The sequence below is a fragment of the Dermacentor albipictus genome, chromosome 6 (genome assembly GCF_038994185.2).
Source record: "Dermacentor albipictus isolate Rhodes 1998 colony chromosome 6, USDA_Dalb.pri_finalv2, whole genome shotgun sequence".
Taxonomy (NCBI): Eukaryota; Metazoa; Arthropoda; class Arachnida; order Ixodida; family Ixodidae; genus Dermacentor; species Dermacentor albipictus.
Genome location: NC_091826.1, coordinates 36,775,496 through 36,788,402, shown reverse-complemented (window position 1 = coordinate 36,788,402; position 12,907 = coordinate 36,775,496). Strand labels below are relative to the sequence as shown.

Sequence of the window (12,907 nt, the reverse complement as noted above, 5' to 3'; positions counted from 1 at the left end):
AGCGAAAACATCGTTGAAGATTTTTCATCAGAATTTGTTTATCTGCTTTCGCGATCGTGTTATGAGGTTGTGCGCTGAAAATATGATGGAAACAGTGATAGGTTAGTGTGGTGGTGATTCCACGGCTGGACTGGTGGGAAGCAGGTGAGCACGGCCCTGTCTCTAAAATACAATTATTTTGTTTATCAAGCGGATGTACATGCGATGTCATCTTTTGTCGAACACGGAGGCCCCAGAACTCGACTTGCTCACTTGCAAACTCACAGGATTACAAATTACGTCACATGCGCCGCTATGCATTGAGGGACGCTACGGCTTGCCGCGGTTTTGCGCTTACACTCGTCAGCACGTCACTCAGCGCCACTCGTTAGCGTGAGCTTCCTTTTTTTATATATATTGTCATACGCTGTGGGGTCTGACGTGGGGATTCTCACATCGTACTCTTGAAACAAAGGAACGACAACACAGTAGTGCAAACAATCACAAGGGCATTTATTGCACCTTTCATACATCAATGCCTGCTAGCCGAGTTGCTATCCACAAAACATGCCGATGGGCGCGCGACAAATCTAGAAGTCCGACTCACCGCGTCCTCGTGAGCGAATATGTTCGCTCCATGCTGGATCCCAACGCCTGGTCGTTCGCGTGTATAGTCACGCGAATCGTGGCGCGTTCGAAGGCGGCCACGCGAGGCGGTCTCGCAGATGCATCGGTCACCACGCGCACGCGGGAGACGTCCCCGCTGCGCGCCGACCCGCCGGGAAAGAGGGTCGCTCCACGTGCGGGACGGCACGTCCGTCTCGCTTTGGCGTCTCGAACCCAAGAGAGCGCGCCTTGTCTCTCCCGCCGAGGGTAACCCCGCAACACTAGCGCCATCTCTCGGACTGCGCTTCAACCACATCGGCCGCGCTGACGTCACACAGGCCACGTGGCGAAGCGGGATCACAGGAGACGCGCTATGCGGGAAAAACATCAGGGGAGGCGCGAGGGTCGCGCATCCCCACAACGCATAGAGTATAGCGCAAATGCATACATAAACTGGAGGCTGCAACTTTAAACGATACGTATGATTCATTTAATACTAGCCGAATTTACGTACAGTAATCTGCGCTGGCGTGGTACGTTTACAGCTCTTGTACCGAGGTTGCACCGCAAGGTGTCACTACATACCGTCTCTAGTGATTTCCTGTGCCGATTTAAAATTATTACTCCTGCTGAGGCCGCGGAGAACACGCTCGATGCTGTAACTACAAGTCATGGCCTTTTGATTTCCATTAAAAAATCTCGTGACACATTCCCGGTGGTTGTTGATACCGTTCACCTTTTCCCGTTACTGCTTGTAGAGAAAGGTTTCCCATGATTACGTTACCCGACAGACAGCTGCAATTGCTGTAGAAAATTTAAATGTCTTAACTTCGGTAACAAATATATGACTGCACGATTGAACAAGAGCGCATATTTCGTGGTACACCGGCCCAGAAATACAATATTGAGAAGCAATGTGAAGATGCGACGAGCGATGCCATTGTGTGATTAGGCTCCGCCGTCTATATTAAAAGTTTCCATCCAGGTTGCCGCGTACCTGTGTTTCGGTTTCCGACAGCTCTTCTTGGAAGCTGGTCTGCTGTAGAGCATCAGCCTTGTTTGATGTGGCAATTACGTCCTTGTCGTTTCCCTCTTCATCCTCATCTTCTTCCTGGAGTATTAAAGGTGTACAAAAAAGTGTTGTATTTGAGCTGATTCTAAATTATATTTAAAAAAAATTGAAGAGTGCGGACATTTTTATTTCCTCTATGCCTTCGGTGACTTGTTATGTGCACTGACCAGAACAATCTCTATTGTAGCTGTGTATTGCATAATGACTCCTTAGGCTGAGGTCGCTACCTTTACAGGCGATTTCATTTGGCACAATAAAAAAAAAACTATGCGTACCGGCTGGCACTGGTTAAAGTAACTTATGCGAAAGCGATAGAGAGCCAAGAAAATGTGATTGCAGGCTTACTATGTAGGAATTTATGAATTACGGACTGTACCATGCAACAAAGCAACTAAAAATTGGCGCAGTTGCACTCGGAAGCAAATTCGTAGTAAAATAAGGTGGATATGACAAGCATGCAATAATGTTTGAAGACATGGTTGAGTGGTACACATCTGCAGCAAAATGTATCTGTGCCATGTTGCATGAAAACTAAAAGTTAACTTACGACAGTAGTTAGGAAAAAGCTACATTAACTTAACGAAGAGTGCTTTTACACAGGGTGTCCCGAAAAATTACAATTGGCCACTCATTGTTAATAATCGCCATGTTACAAGTGCTGAAAACAAACGTTCTAGAAGTTGTAAGTCCAGATACAGTGACGTTCAAGAAAAATAGAGGTTAGCGAATATCTAATTTTCCGAATACGAATCGAATACGAATACTAAGTACCGAATATCGAATCAAATATCGAATAGTCGAACGTAGAAGCAAATATTTATAGGAGGTACATTTATTTCGTTATAATTGAGTGCCACAGTTGTACAGAATACTTAAAAGAAACAGAAAGCCAACTATCACACCAATAACAACAATGTCACAACAATAAGAATCATTTATAAGCAGAAGGTTACTGATCGTCAATAAAAGGACTCCGCGAATAGAGCCTGGTTGCAAACAAGCTTTTCTCTAATGAATGGCTACTGTGTGACTAGATTTGCAAAAACACTAAATACATGGTTGTTTAAACCAGATCAGAAGTTGTGGGAAAAGGTGGTGAAGGACTTCCGAGCTGTAGACACGCGTAAAGTGACCCGTTCTAATGGGGAAAAAAATAAGTGATTGTAGCATAGAAGATGAAATTGCTACACACCTAGACTACAAGAACCACTAAATTACAGAGTAAACGAGTAAAACTCAAGGGTCATCATGCAGACTCGCGCCACGAAACCGAAAACAAAGCTTGCATTATCTATTTGTTTCTGCATCGTTCGGAAAACTTTTGTCTTTGTTTCAATTTTGATAATTTGCGATACTTTGATTAGCAGACGCAGCGCAGAAAGCCGACTTGAGCAGTCGGCTGTTATGAAATATTTGGTTAATTTCGATATACGAAGATACCAAATCATTGATTTCTGAATACGCATACGAATATTTGATTCGCAGTCCAATATTTGATTCGCATTCGAAACTTTGAATATTCGCCAACCCCAAGAGAAATCACATGAAGCGCTTGTCATAAGTAGCATGCTCCTGCAGGCATGCTACTTATGAAGCTTGGGTGGCGAACAAAAGTAGTCAAAAAAGAAAATTAAAAAGGGCGATCCGAGGGCCTTTGCAAATAACTGAAAAATGTTCAGTGCTCTACATGAGTTAAAGCAAACGAAGAAACAGAACACAACAAATTCAGCACAGAAAGTACAAAATAACAAAATGTGCATAAAATAAGTTCACAAACCAGAACAGAACTGTAACGGCGTCGAGGAAGGGAAGTGTTGGAGTGTCCTTCGCTACACGACTCTTCCTGCGTTAATGAACCACAACAGAACGTGTGAAACATAAAACTCAGTAACTAAGACATGAACTAACGAAAGAAGCAGAATCAAACGAAATTAGGGACAGCACGGACTCCATTTGGCAACAACAGAAAACCGTAGACGCTTGCGACTTCTTTGTGGGTCATGATAATCAGCCACAACGGGGGAAATTTGATACTCACAGAAACATGTGTCCTTGCTACGAGAAGCGTAAAGTCCGGCCTCTGCTCTGAGAACAACGCTATAGCTTGATCCCGACCTAGCACGTCCGTTCCATTAACCTGTAAAGGTTTGCATAAAACGTTATAGTCACTCCACAAAAACACAAAATATTTCGTAGTTAATGTTCTTTCTTGCCTAACACCAATGTTGCTTAGCAAAAAAAAGTGAAGTGGTTTTGCAGTATGTCTGCTAACGCTAGGGCGTGAACGTAGGGCTTGATGTGAGTGCTAATTTCAAAAAAACAAAGGCGCCCAAAGTGATATATAGCAAATCAGCATGTCTTTCTCAAAACACTACTTTATTAACACACGCCGGAAACCACTTTATAAAGGTGACTGGTAAGGGGCGCTCCATATATGTAAAAACACTGCAACGGGCACTCCAACGTAACCTTCATGCTATGGGAACATTGACCGCAACACTGGCACCCCCTTCCAAAACGCCTGCAACCCCCTACCCCCCGCCTGCCCCTGCCTTCCGGGTTGCTGACTCAGGACACGTAAACCCGAGATCAACAGCACCTGGACGCTCACATCAAATCGACAATTATGCGAGCTACCAGGAAGATTTCTCACAGAGGGGCTTCAACATTACTAAAGCAGCGACTATTCAATAGCGCCCTCTCTATATCTGGCTTTCTGGTTCTCTCAAACAACTAGCTTATCTTATTCTGGCCGTTGACTTTGCTACTTAGGCACCATCGATGGGATGCAATTTGTGGAATTTTTTGAGGGACAGACACGGCCGATCAACTCGTGAGCACTAAATACAAAAGGAGTAAGTGGTCTATATCTTGCTCACCTGGAGTATTTGGTCGCCTTCCTGTAGTCTCCCGTCTTTCGCGGCAACGCTTCTTGGATCAATCTTTAAAAAGAACAAGTAACATACACAGATCAGATCATAGGAACGAAGTAACTGTTTCTTTTTCTCTCAATGAATATTGCCTCCGGTCCCGAACTTGCTCTTGATCCTTGCTTCCAGTGTACTCTTCTGGAAAAAGGTCAATTTTTCTGTGGAACCAATTATTCGTAATAGCTTCGCATACTTAGACAGCGGTAAATGATATTGCCTGTTAAGTAGCACGTAGCTGCACCGTGCAGGCCGCTCACGTTTACTCCCCCACCCCTGGCGTAAAACGCCCAGTCGCCCGCTTTTATTGGCATACCGGACACGTAAAGTTCTCTAATAAAGCCACAGAATCTATAGAGGAACCTAATTGTTATGTTTTATTGAAATGTAGATAGTTAGGGTCAGCGGAAACGAAAGCAGACGAAAAGATAACTTGCCCGCAGGTGGGAGCGAAACCCACAGCTTCCACATTCTGTGTGCGGTGTTCTGCCAATGGGTCGTGTCTAAAATATGGCGCCTACGAAGTGTTTTTGCTCTGGAATGTCTTCCATCGTGTACATTAAGCAAAAGCATAGTCTTCGAGTTTGGTTTCTGTTATCCTCGGAGAGCTGTCGCTGGGGCGAGCATTTCTGCACCACCTATTAGGCTACTTCTGCGGCAATCACCACATCCACTTTCTTGTATACATAGGTACGTGTGCATGATTAGGCATTGGAGTGTTAGGCCAGTGACACTCTCCTCCAAGGTGGCGGATGTGTGACGCACTTTAATCAAAACGGCAATAGGTGGTGTACGAAACACGACGTCTATGACGTGCTTCCGGCTAACAAATCCACCTCCGTCACCTTAACCTTCACGATTCGCATTTTAATTCCAGATGGCACCACTTCTTGAGCTGTGCCTTCGGACACCATCTATTAAGTGGTGGTGGTGGTGGTGGTGGTAAACATTTATTTCACTTATTTGCAGAGGTAGTTGAGGACGACCTTAAGGGCCGGTCCCTTACAAAATCCAGGAGGGGTCCCTATTCCTAGACTCCTGTGGTCTCCGCGACGGCTCGGGTCCTAGCCACGAGAGCTCTTTGACTCTCTAAGGTAGAGCAGCCGAGCAGGGCAGACTCCCAGCTCTCTCGGGTAGGTGGGGGGGAAGGGGAAGGGTAAGCCCGGTTAGAGCGGCAAGCCCACACCATGTGGAAAACGTCCGAGAACGCGTAACCACACAGTGGGCACTCCCCAGTGGAAGCGGGGTTAAAGTATTGTAGTACTGCCGGGCATAGTACCGTGTTAGGGCGAGTCGGTAGGTTAACATCGTCGAAACCAAACTTCGCTGAACAGCCTACTGTCCTTCGGTCGTGTCGCGCTGTTTGCTTTCTACGAGGAGGACGACATTCTTAATCGCAGTTGTCACGTGGCAGGCAGCTGGGAAGCAGGTAGTTGGCCAATAAGACGTCTTATACTTACTCGTGGCATCGAGACTGGCAAATTTGAGACACTCGCTTACTACGCTATTCATACACTTTTCACCCCCAAGGCTTGCGATATATACATAAAAATGGTATAAGTTTAATTTGACTACACATTCCGAGATCCCATACTCACTTCGCCCACGTAAATTTCCGTCTCTTGCTCATCCGGGTCACCGTAACAGAGGGTGAGGCCGAGCTTCTCGTTTCCATTCCTTATTAACGTGACCTCCTGAAACAAAGCAGTAAGAACAACCGCAGCATTAGAACCCAGCAACCATGCGTCTAAGCTGTGCTGCTTTATTCGTCAAACTGGTTAGGTACAATAGACAGTTTTTTTCACTCGCTACCTTTCCTTAACCCTAACCTCATTCGCATGGTTTCACTAAGCCCCCGCGGTGCCGAGGAAGTAAAAATTGCGGAAGAAACTCCACTGAAGTTGTCTAAGTTTGCCTAAGCATTGTGCCACTTGCTCATCTACACGCAGCCCATTGTCATTATCGATTAAATAAAACTAGATTCGACAAGTATAAACCATTGTCAACCCTTATCAGTCATTATCGATGTTATCGGATTCGATCCGACCCTTACCCATGTAAGCGAAACTTTGTGTAATACCTGTGTTCACTGACGTTATTTGGCGGTGATATCTGACGGCATACGACAGTCGGGACGTGGCGTGAAATGTTACCTTGCCTGCTCCGATTGTGTTTGTTGTTCTAGCTCCCTTCCACGCTTTATGCGAGCCTTCGTCACCTCGGCACTAAATGCAGGCTTCGATGCTATTCTTGGTTGTAGCCTTGTAGCTCACAAAACTGCCTTCTCTCTCTCTCTCTCCCTCTATTTCCTCTCTAACATTCTCCCCACCTACTCTCTACTGTCGTTCTTGTCGCGGGTGGCCACGAAGACAAGCGCGGAAGCTCCTGCACTGAATTTCTGAGGAGTCACGCCTAGTCACGGCGTCCAGAGGGCATTGTACACATGCGACGCGGCGCAAATGTTGACACGAGCTTCTCGGGTCGTCTTTCCTTTGTGCCACACTCCTGCCGTGTACTAACGCGATAGCGTTAATGGCCCAGTGTCGCAGAAAATCCGGTGTCGACGCCGCAGGCGTCGCTTGTGGAATAATCGCTCTGAACCGCAACCGCGCGCAGGCCTACCACGTGGCGCACGCCTTGTCTCCCATTCTTTACAGTTATTCCTCGGAATTTTCAGAATGGCAGCTCATAAACAAATGTCATGAAACGAAACACTGGCAGCGCATGACTTTTATGTTCTTGTGGCACGGCCACGTCTTGACCCCGTCCCTGCGCGGCCGGCGTTAGGGTCTCAACTATGTCACGACGTGGCTGGCGTTAGCGGCGTGCAAGACCACAGCAGCAGCAGCAGCAGCGGAGAGTTGAAGAAAGAGGGAAAGAACATTGAGTTTCTCACGATAACACCTTGAGAGAAATCTGGCGCCACCGCCTATGGGAGTTTCCTAAGGGGCGCCGTGCCGTCATGGGAATGACGGTAGTTGTATCTGCGAGGCTTGTGTTGGCTGGTGTTGTAAGAGGCTTCGTCGAAAACGTGGATATGGCTACACAAATAACGCGTTCCTAAAGTAATATCTTCAGAAAAGGTTTCCGTTCACGCATACTGCATCTTCCAGTGACGTTTACTCACCTACAATGCATAATCAAACGAAGAAAAGCAAGAACAGACGACAAACGGTTTCAAAGCGAGCGCGAATCTTATCGTCTGTCCCCCAACTTTAGCGGCACGCTGATACTCCTTACATATCATATAACTGTACATGCAATAACAAGTTCTCATTCTTGAACAAAACATGTTTTTGTGTAATAATAAAGCTAAACAGCTTTTTACGTGCCGTTTTAGTAAAAAAATTGAACATTGTGACAGACGGAACGGTGCTTGCTTGGCCAATGCCTCCTTTTCTAGATGTCTGCCGCGTGAGCCGAGAAGCTGGTTCCTGCCCATGTCCTCTTTACTCTTCCCCACCCGGCTTAACCCGGGTCGGCTGCGAGCGCTAGCTGCGGTGGCCACTGCAAACCTAAATCACGTAGCCCTGCCTCAGAGATTTTAGCGGCGTCTGTTGCGATCCCTGAGGCAGGACCCGCGGTCTCTCGTCAAGCCATTGGTCGAGCGCGCGCCAGCCAAGTAATCGTCACTTCCTCCGCAACAGGAAGTGGGTCGGCTGCGAGCGCCATCTCTCCGCGACTACCCTGAACTACGGGAACCTCCGCTCCAATGGGAAGACTAGCGACGCGGCAGGCATCTAGTGAAGGAGGCATTGGCTTGGCTTTCCGAGAACGATGCCAATCCGAAGTCACAATGCAACGGCATTGCCATGCATACCACAGCGCAGCAGCGCCAGATTTCCCTATAGGTAACATAGTGAGAAACGCTATGGAAAGGAGTTTCGCTTTAATAGTACGCGCCCCTCTGCCCAAGCACGGACGTGTGCTACGTAGTACCCCCTTGTTACTTCAGTTCACGCAAGTAGTGGGGCGTGTGTGTAGTGTATCCGATAATATAACATTATACGTGGCAGACCTTCACCGCTTCGGAGCCGAAGTCTCAAGCGTTATGCCTCTGTGTTGTTTAAAGCAAACACCGTCCTCGGGCTACTTTTCTCTATCACTTTTTTCAATGTAACTTTCAGAATCCGTTGCAGCTTCGCGAATTAAGAGTATACCTGTCAAGGATTAAATGCAAAGAGTAAGTCCTTTAACTATGCACTGGCGCAAGGCAGTAAACAACGTGCGAAGCAAATAATGAATGCTGCTTTCGTCTGACGCCAGCGCCTCATTTCACATTTAACGCGGCGTGAGTAGAACCCTTTTCGTAAGCCTCCAGGGGCAGAAACCTGGAGGCTTACGAAAAGGATTCTACTCAAATTGAGGACGACGCAACGAGCTATGGAAAGAAGAATGATAGGTGTAACGTTAAGGGATAAGAAGAGAGCAGATTGGGTGAGGGAACAAACGCGAGTTAATGATATCTTAGTTGAAATCAAGAAGAAGAAATGGGCATGGGCAGGACATGTAATGAGGAGGGAAGATAACCGATGGTCAATAAGGGTTACGGACTGGATTCCAAGGGAAGGGAAGCGTAGCAGGGGGCGGCAGAAAGTTAGGTGGGCGGATGAGATTAAGAAGTTTGCAGGGACAACATGGCCACAATTAGTGCATGACCGGGGTCTTGGAGAAGTGTGGGAGAGGCCTTTGCCCTGCAGTGGGCGTAACTAGGCTGATGATGATGATGATTATGATGATGATGATGATGATGATGAAGTTAAACCAAGGTATATGGGTAAACTGGTAGCGAAGTTTCGATAGAAGCCGACACGTCAAGAAAATGGCAACTCGTTGCAACGGTCACCATCTACTTCATGGGGGAACAGTAACAGCAAGCAAAAAATAAAAAAAATAAAATTGACGTCATCACTGGAAATTGCAGTGACGTCACCATCTTATGCTGCTTGGTGTGAATGTTTGAATTTTCCTTAGCGCTGGGCGTTTCGACCGCTGCGCCAGCATGCATTTTTCAGGCTGAGGCGAGCTTGCGACTCACCTCAGCTGAAGCGCCAGCGTGTCGTTAAATTACAGTGAAAGCTCGTTAATTCGAACTTCAATAATTCGAATTTATGGATAATTCGAACTGTACGATTTGGTCCGGCCAAGCTCCATAGACGTCTATGTATAAAAAAGTCCGTTAATTCGAACGCGAGAAGGTTCCCTCACGGATAATTCGAACTACGCTCGCCTGGCACACGGCCAGAGAAACGCGCCTACTGCCTACACACAAGGCTGTATTGCCTCCGAAACGGAGAGAACGGCGAGAGAAGGCAAAATCGGACAAAAATCTAACCGACGCGGGGTCAGCCAGAAGGCAGCGGCGGCTGCCGCCTCTCCGCTCAACGTAACCTCGGAGACTTCTTGCCAGTTGCGAATCTCGGAGGCTTTGCAAATCTTGTACAGCTGCTAATGTTGGCGGAGATGGCACGGCAAGCTCCAAAACACAGCGAATCAAGTACGTCGCAGCTGCGCTTGCAATCAAGAACCAACGAATCAGGGCCTTCGCCACCTTCACATGTTCAGCGTCTTTGTCTCGGCAGTCTTCATCGGTTGTGCACCTGTTTTCAGCTTAGGAGGTATCGGCCATCGCGATTCATTGGGATGGTGTTAAGCCTCGGCTAACGTTCGTTTCGGTGGACATCGGTGGTGTGGCACAGTCGGACCCAGAGCTTCGACTTGAAGATGGCGTGTGGCCGCGGCACATGCCATCACTTTCTGACACGCCAAATTTCTGGCATGCTCTACTGCTTCCAAATCGCAGTGTACTGTTGCCCTCCTTCACTTTCGTTAGTTCGAACTTTCGTTAATTCGAACTGAAGCGGCTTCCCCTTGCGGTTCGAATTAACGAGCTTTTACTGTATAGGAGTGGCGTATGCCTTAATGCGAATATAATTAGGCTGTTATTGGCGGCAATCGCTCCAGTAGGTTCTTTAGGAAGGTGAGCGAATAGGATGGAAATGAATGACAGTGCCAGAAAGGTGTCAAAAGCAACTTCACTTTTATTCCACTAGAATAATGCGACCAACATAACTGACCAAACAAAGCACGTTTTAGTGGATGAAAATAGTACGGCCAGCACACCGCCGTCATGTATAGGAACGCTTGCGAAACGATTTCACAAAACCATTTGCGATTCTGCGCGACACCATGTATATTACCCGCCGTGGTTGCTCAGTGGCTATGGTGCTGGGCTGCTGAGCACGAGGTCGCGGGATCGAATCCCGGCCACGGCAGCCGCATTTCGATGGGGGCGAAATGCGAAAACACCCGTGTACTTAGATTTAGGTGCACGTTAAAGAACCCCAGGTGGTCGAAATTTCCGGAGCACCCCACTACGGCGTCCCTCATAATCAGAAAGTGGTTTTGGCACGTAAAACCCCATATTTTTTTTTAACACCATGAATTCATGTCCGAGAGATATCAGGCAAGGCAACGTTGCCCCCATTATCATTTGGAAAGCATTCGACTTACTAATTTTGCCGCCCGTCGGGCACTCAGACCCTGTGTTAGGGAAAGTGAACGGACGTGGTGTGACGATTCCTCGCGGACCGTTCCGCATTTATCGTTGTGACGAGACACGGCGCATCGGACGCCGCAGCGTGAAGTTGCACGTTAACAAAAAATCAGCCCTCACAACTTGCGCCAATGAATGTTGTGCGCTAGGTCACTCAGAATTTGAAGTGAAGCGCGCACCACTTTTTGAATAAACACGCAAGGAAATAAAGAAAAAAAAACCACTCGGATGGCGTTCAAGTGAAGAACGCCATTTCGCAGGACATAATAGTTGGTTTGTACAGTCTTGCCAAATGCTGCGCCGGAATGGCTTGTTGGTAGGGATCTCCAAGAATGAACTAATAAATTGTGAAATGGAAAAGAAAAAAATCGCATTTGGTGTTTTAGTACAGGAAAAATATTTGAAGGAATGTTTACTCGTACGACAGTATTCTGATTAAAAATTTCCGAGCACTTTTTTTTCTTTTCACATAGCTTTTGTAGTTTCAGTGTCCCCTCTCAACTAGTCGCGCCTTAATCGTGCACCACTAAGGGATAGCTTTGGCGATACGTTTAGGCTTGCTTTTTTGTTCCAAGCTTCGCGACGTATTTTGATAAACCTTGGTTCGACTTTCCGCACCTGTGCTACGCTGCGGGGCAAAAGCACGTGACGCTGAGATCACGTGGGTGGTCAGTGCCTCCTAGATCTGTGCTATCTAGGAGGCGCTGACCGGCCACGTGGTCTCAGCGTCACGACTTAGGCATACATACTCAGAAGATGGAAATCGTATCGTGCGTATAATGCGAACCTGCTCCCAATTCTTCATACTCCGGACCTCTCAGTACTGGATCCACCTTTTCGAATCGGTGACATCGATCGCTGGTCGCATCCAGTTTCGCATTACTTCAGATACTGTATTTCGCGGTAACTATAATGATGGAGTCTGTATCTACGCTTGCAATAACTTGTTAAAACATTTTGTTCCTGCTTAGTCACTCCCCGCTCCCTATAATGCATCTGGCCTGGCTGATGAAATTAATTAATAAATAATTATTTATTTATTAATTAATAGTTAATTAATTAATTTCAGCCTACCTCATATTCTATGTCGTAGCCGTCGTCATCATCTTGGTCTTCATTCCTGCTCGGTGGGCTCAGCGGAGGTGGAGGTATGCTTAACCTGAAAGAAGGAAAAAAAACACAAATAAAAAACATGATTTTATGCCTTTTGTTTTCAGGTTTTACTTGCTTTCTCTTTTTTTTAACTATTTTTTGTTTCTTCATGAAGCAATATGATGATGGCACAGTAGACAAATAAAACCTGACCGAGGTCCATGCGGAATGTAATAGATATCGGAATAATTCCGCTTTCTTTCTTTCTTCCTTTCTTTCTTTCTTTCTTTCTTTCTTTCTTTCTTTCTTTCTTTCTTTCTTTCTTTCTTTCTTTCCTTCTTTCTTTCTTTCTTTCTTTCTTTCTTTCGAAGCCCTGTATAGAATGTAAACGGGATTATGACTGGCTGCGTGTGAACGAAAAGGGAATGGCGTTGCGCCTAATTTAGTCTGAATTGAATTAAATGAATTTGTTTCCGCAAATGCTTCTAAAATTTCGCACCGTACAAGTGCCAAGCGCACAAGTGGACGTGTAGACCTGTTCGCGCATTCCTTCCACATTTACGCATTGCGGTTGTCAGTTTACCAGCGCTAAAGGCCTGGGCCGCGGGGCCGACGCCACACGACGCGCCTTCGCACGTACCCGCGACCTCCAGATCTCGTATCGCGTGATTCCAT

At 46.7% G+C, this 12,907-nt stretch overlaps 1 protein-coding gene across 1 annotated transcript in view; it reads right to left on the bottom strand.

Moving 5' to 3' along the window:
• The window catches only part of LOC135914590 (E3 ubiquitin-protein ligase PDZRN3-like), a 192,039-nt gene that overhangs the window by 6,449 nt on the left and 172,683 nt on the right, over positions 1 to 12,907 (bottom strand). The window contains exons 3-8 of the mRNA XM_070540363.1: positions 12,215 to 12,299; positions 6,183 to 6,278; positions 4,537 to 4,599; positions 3,696 to 3,794; positions 3,435 to 3,500; positions 1,583 to 1,696 (exon numbers count right to left, since the gene is read on the bottom strand). Coding sequence (XP_070396464.1) covers positions 1,583 to 1,696; positions 3,435 to 3,500; positions 3,696 to 3,794; positions 4,537 to 4,599; positions 6,183 to 6,278; positions 12,215 to 12,299 — 523 coding nt within the window. The remainder of the gene's footprint in view (positions 1 to 1,582; positions 1,697 to 3,434; positions 3,501 to 3,695; positions 3,795 to 4,536; positions 4,600 to 6,182; positions 6,279 to 12,214; positions 12,300 to 12,907) is intronic.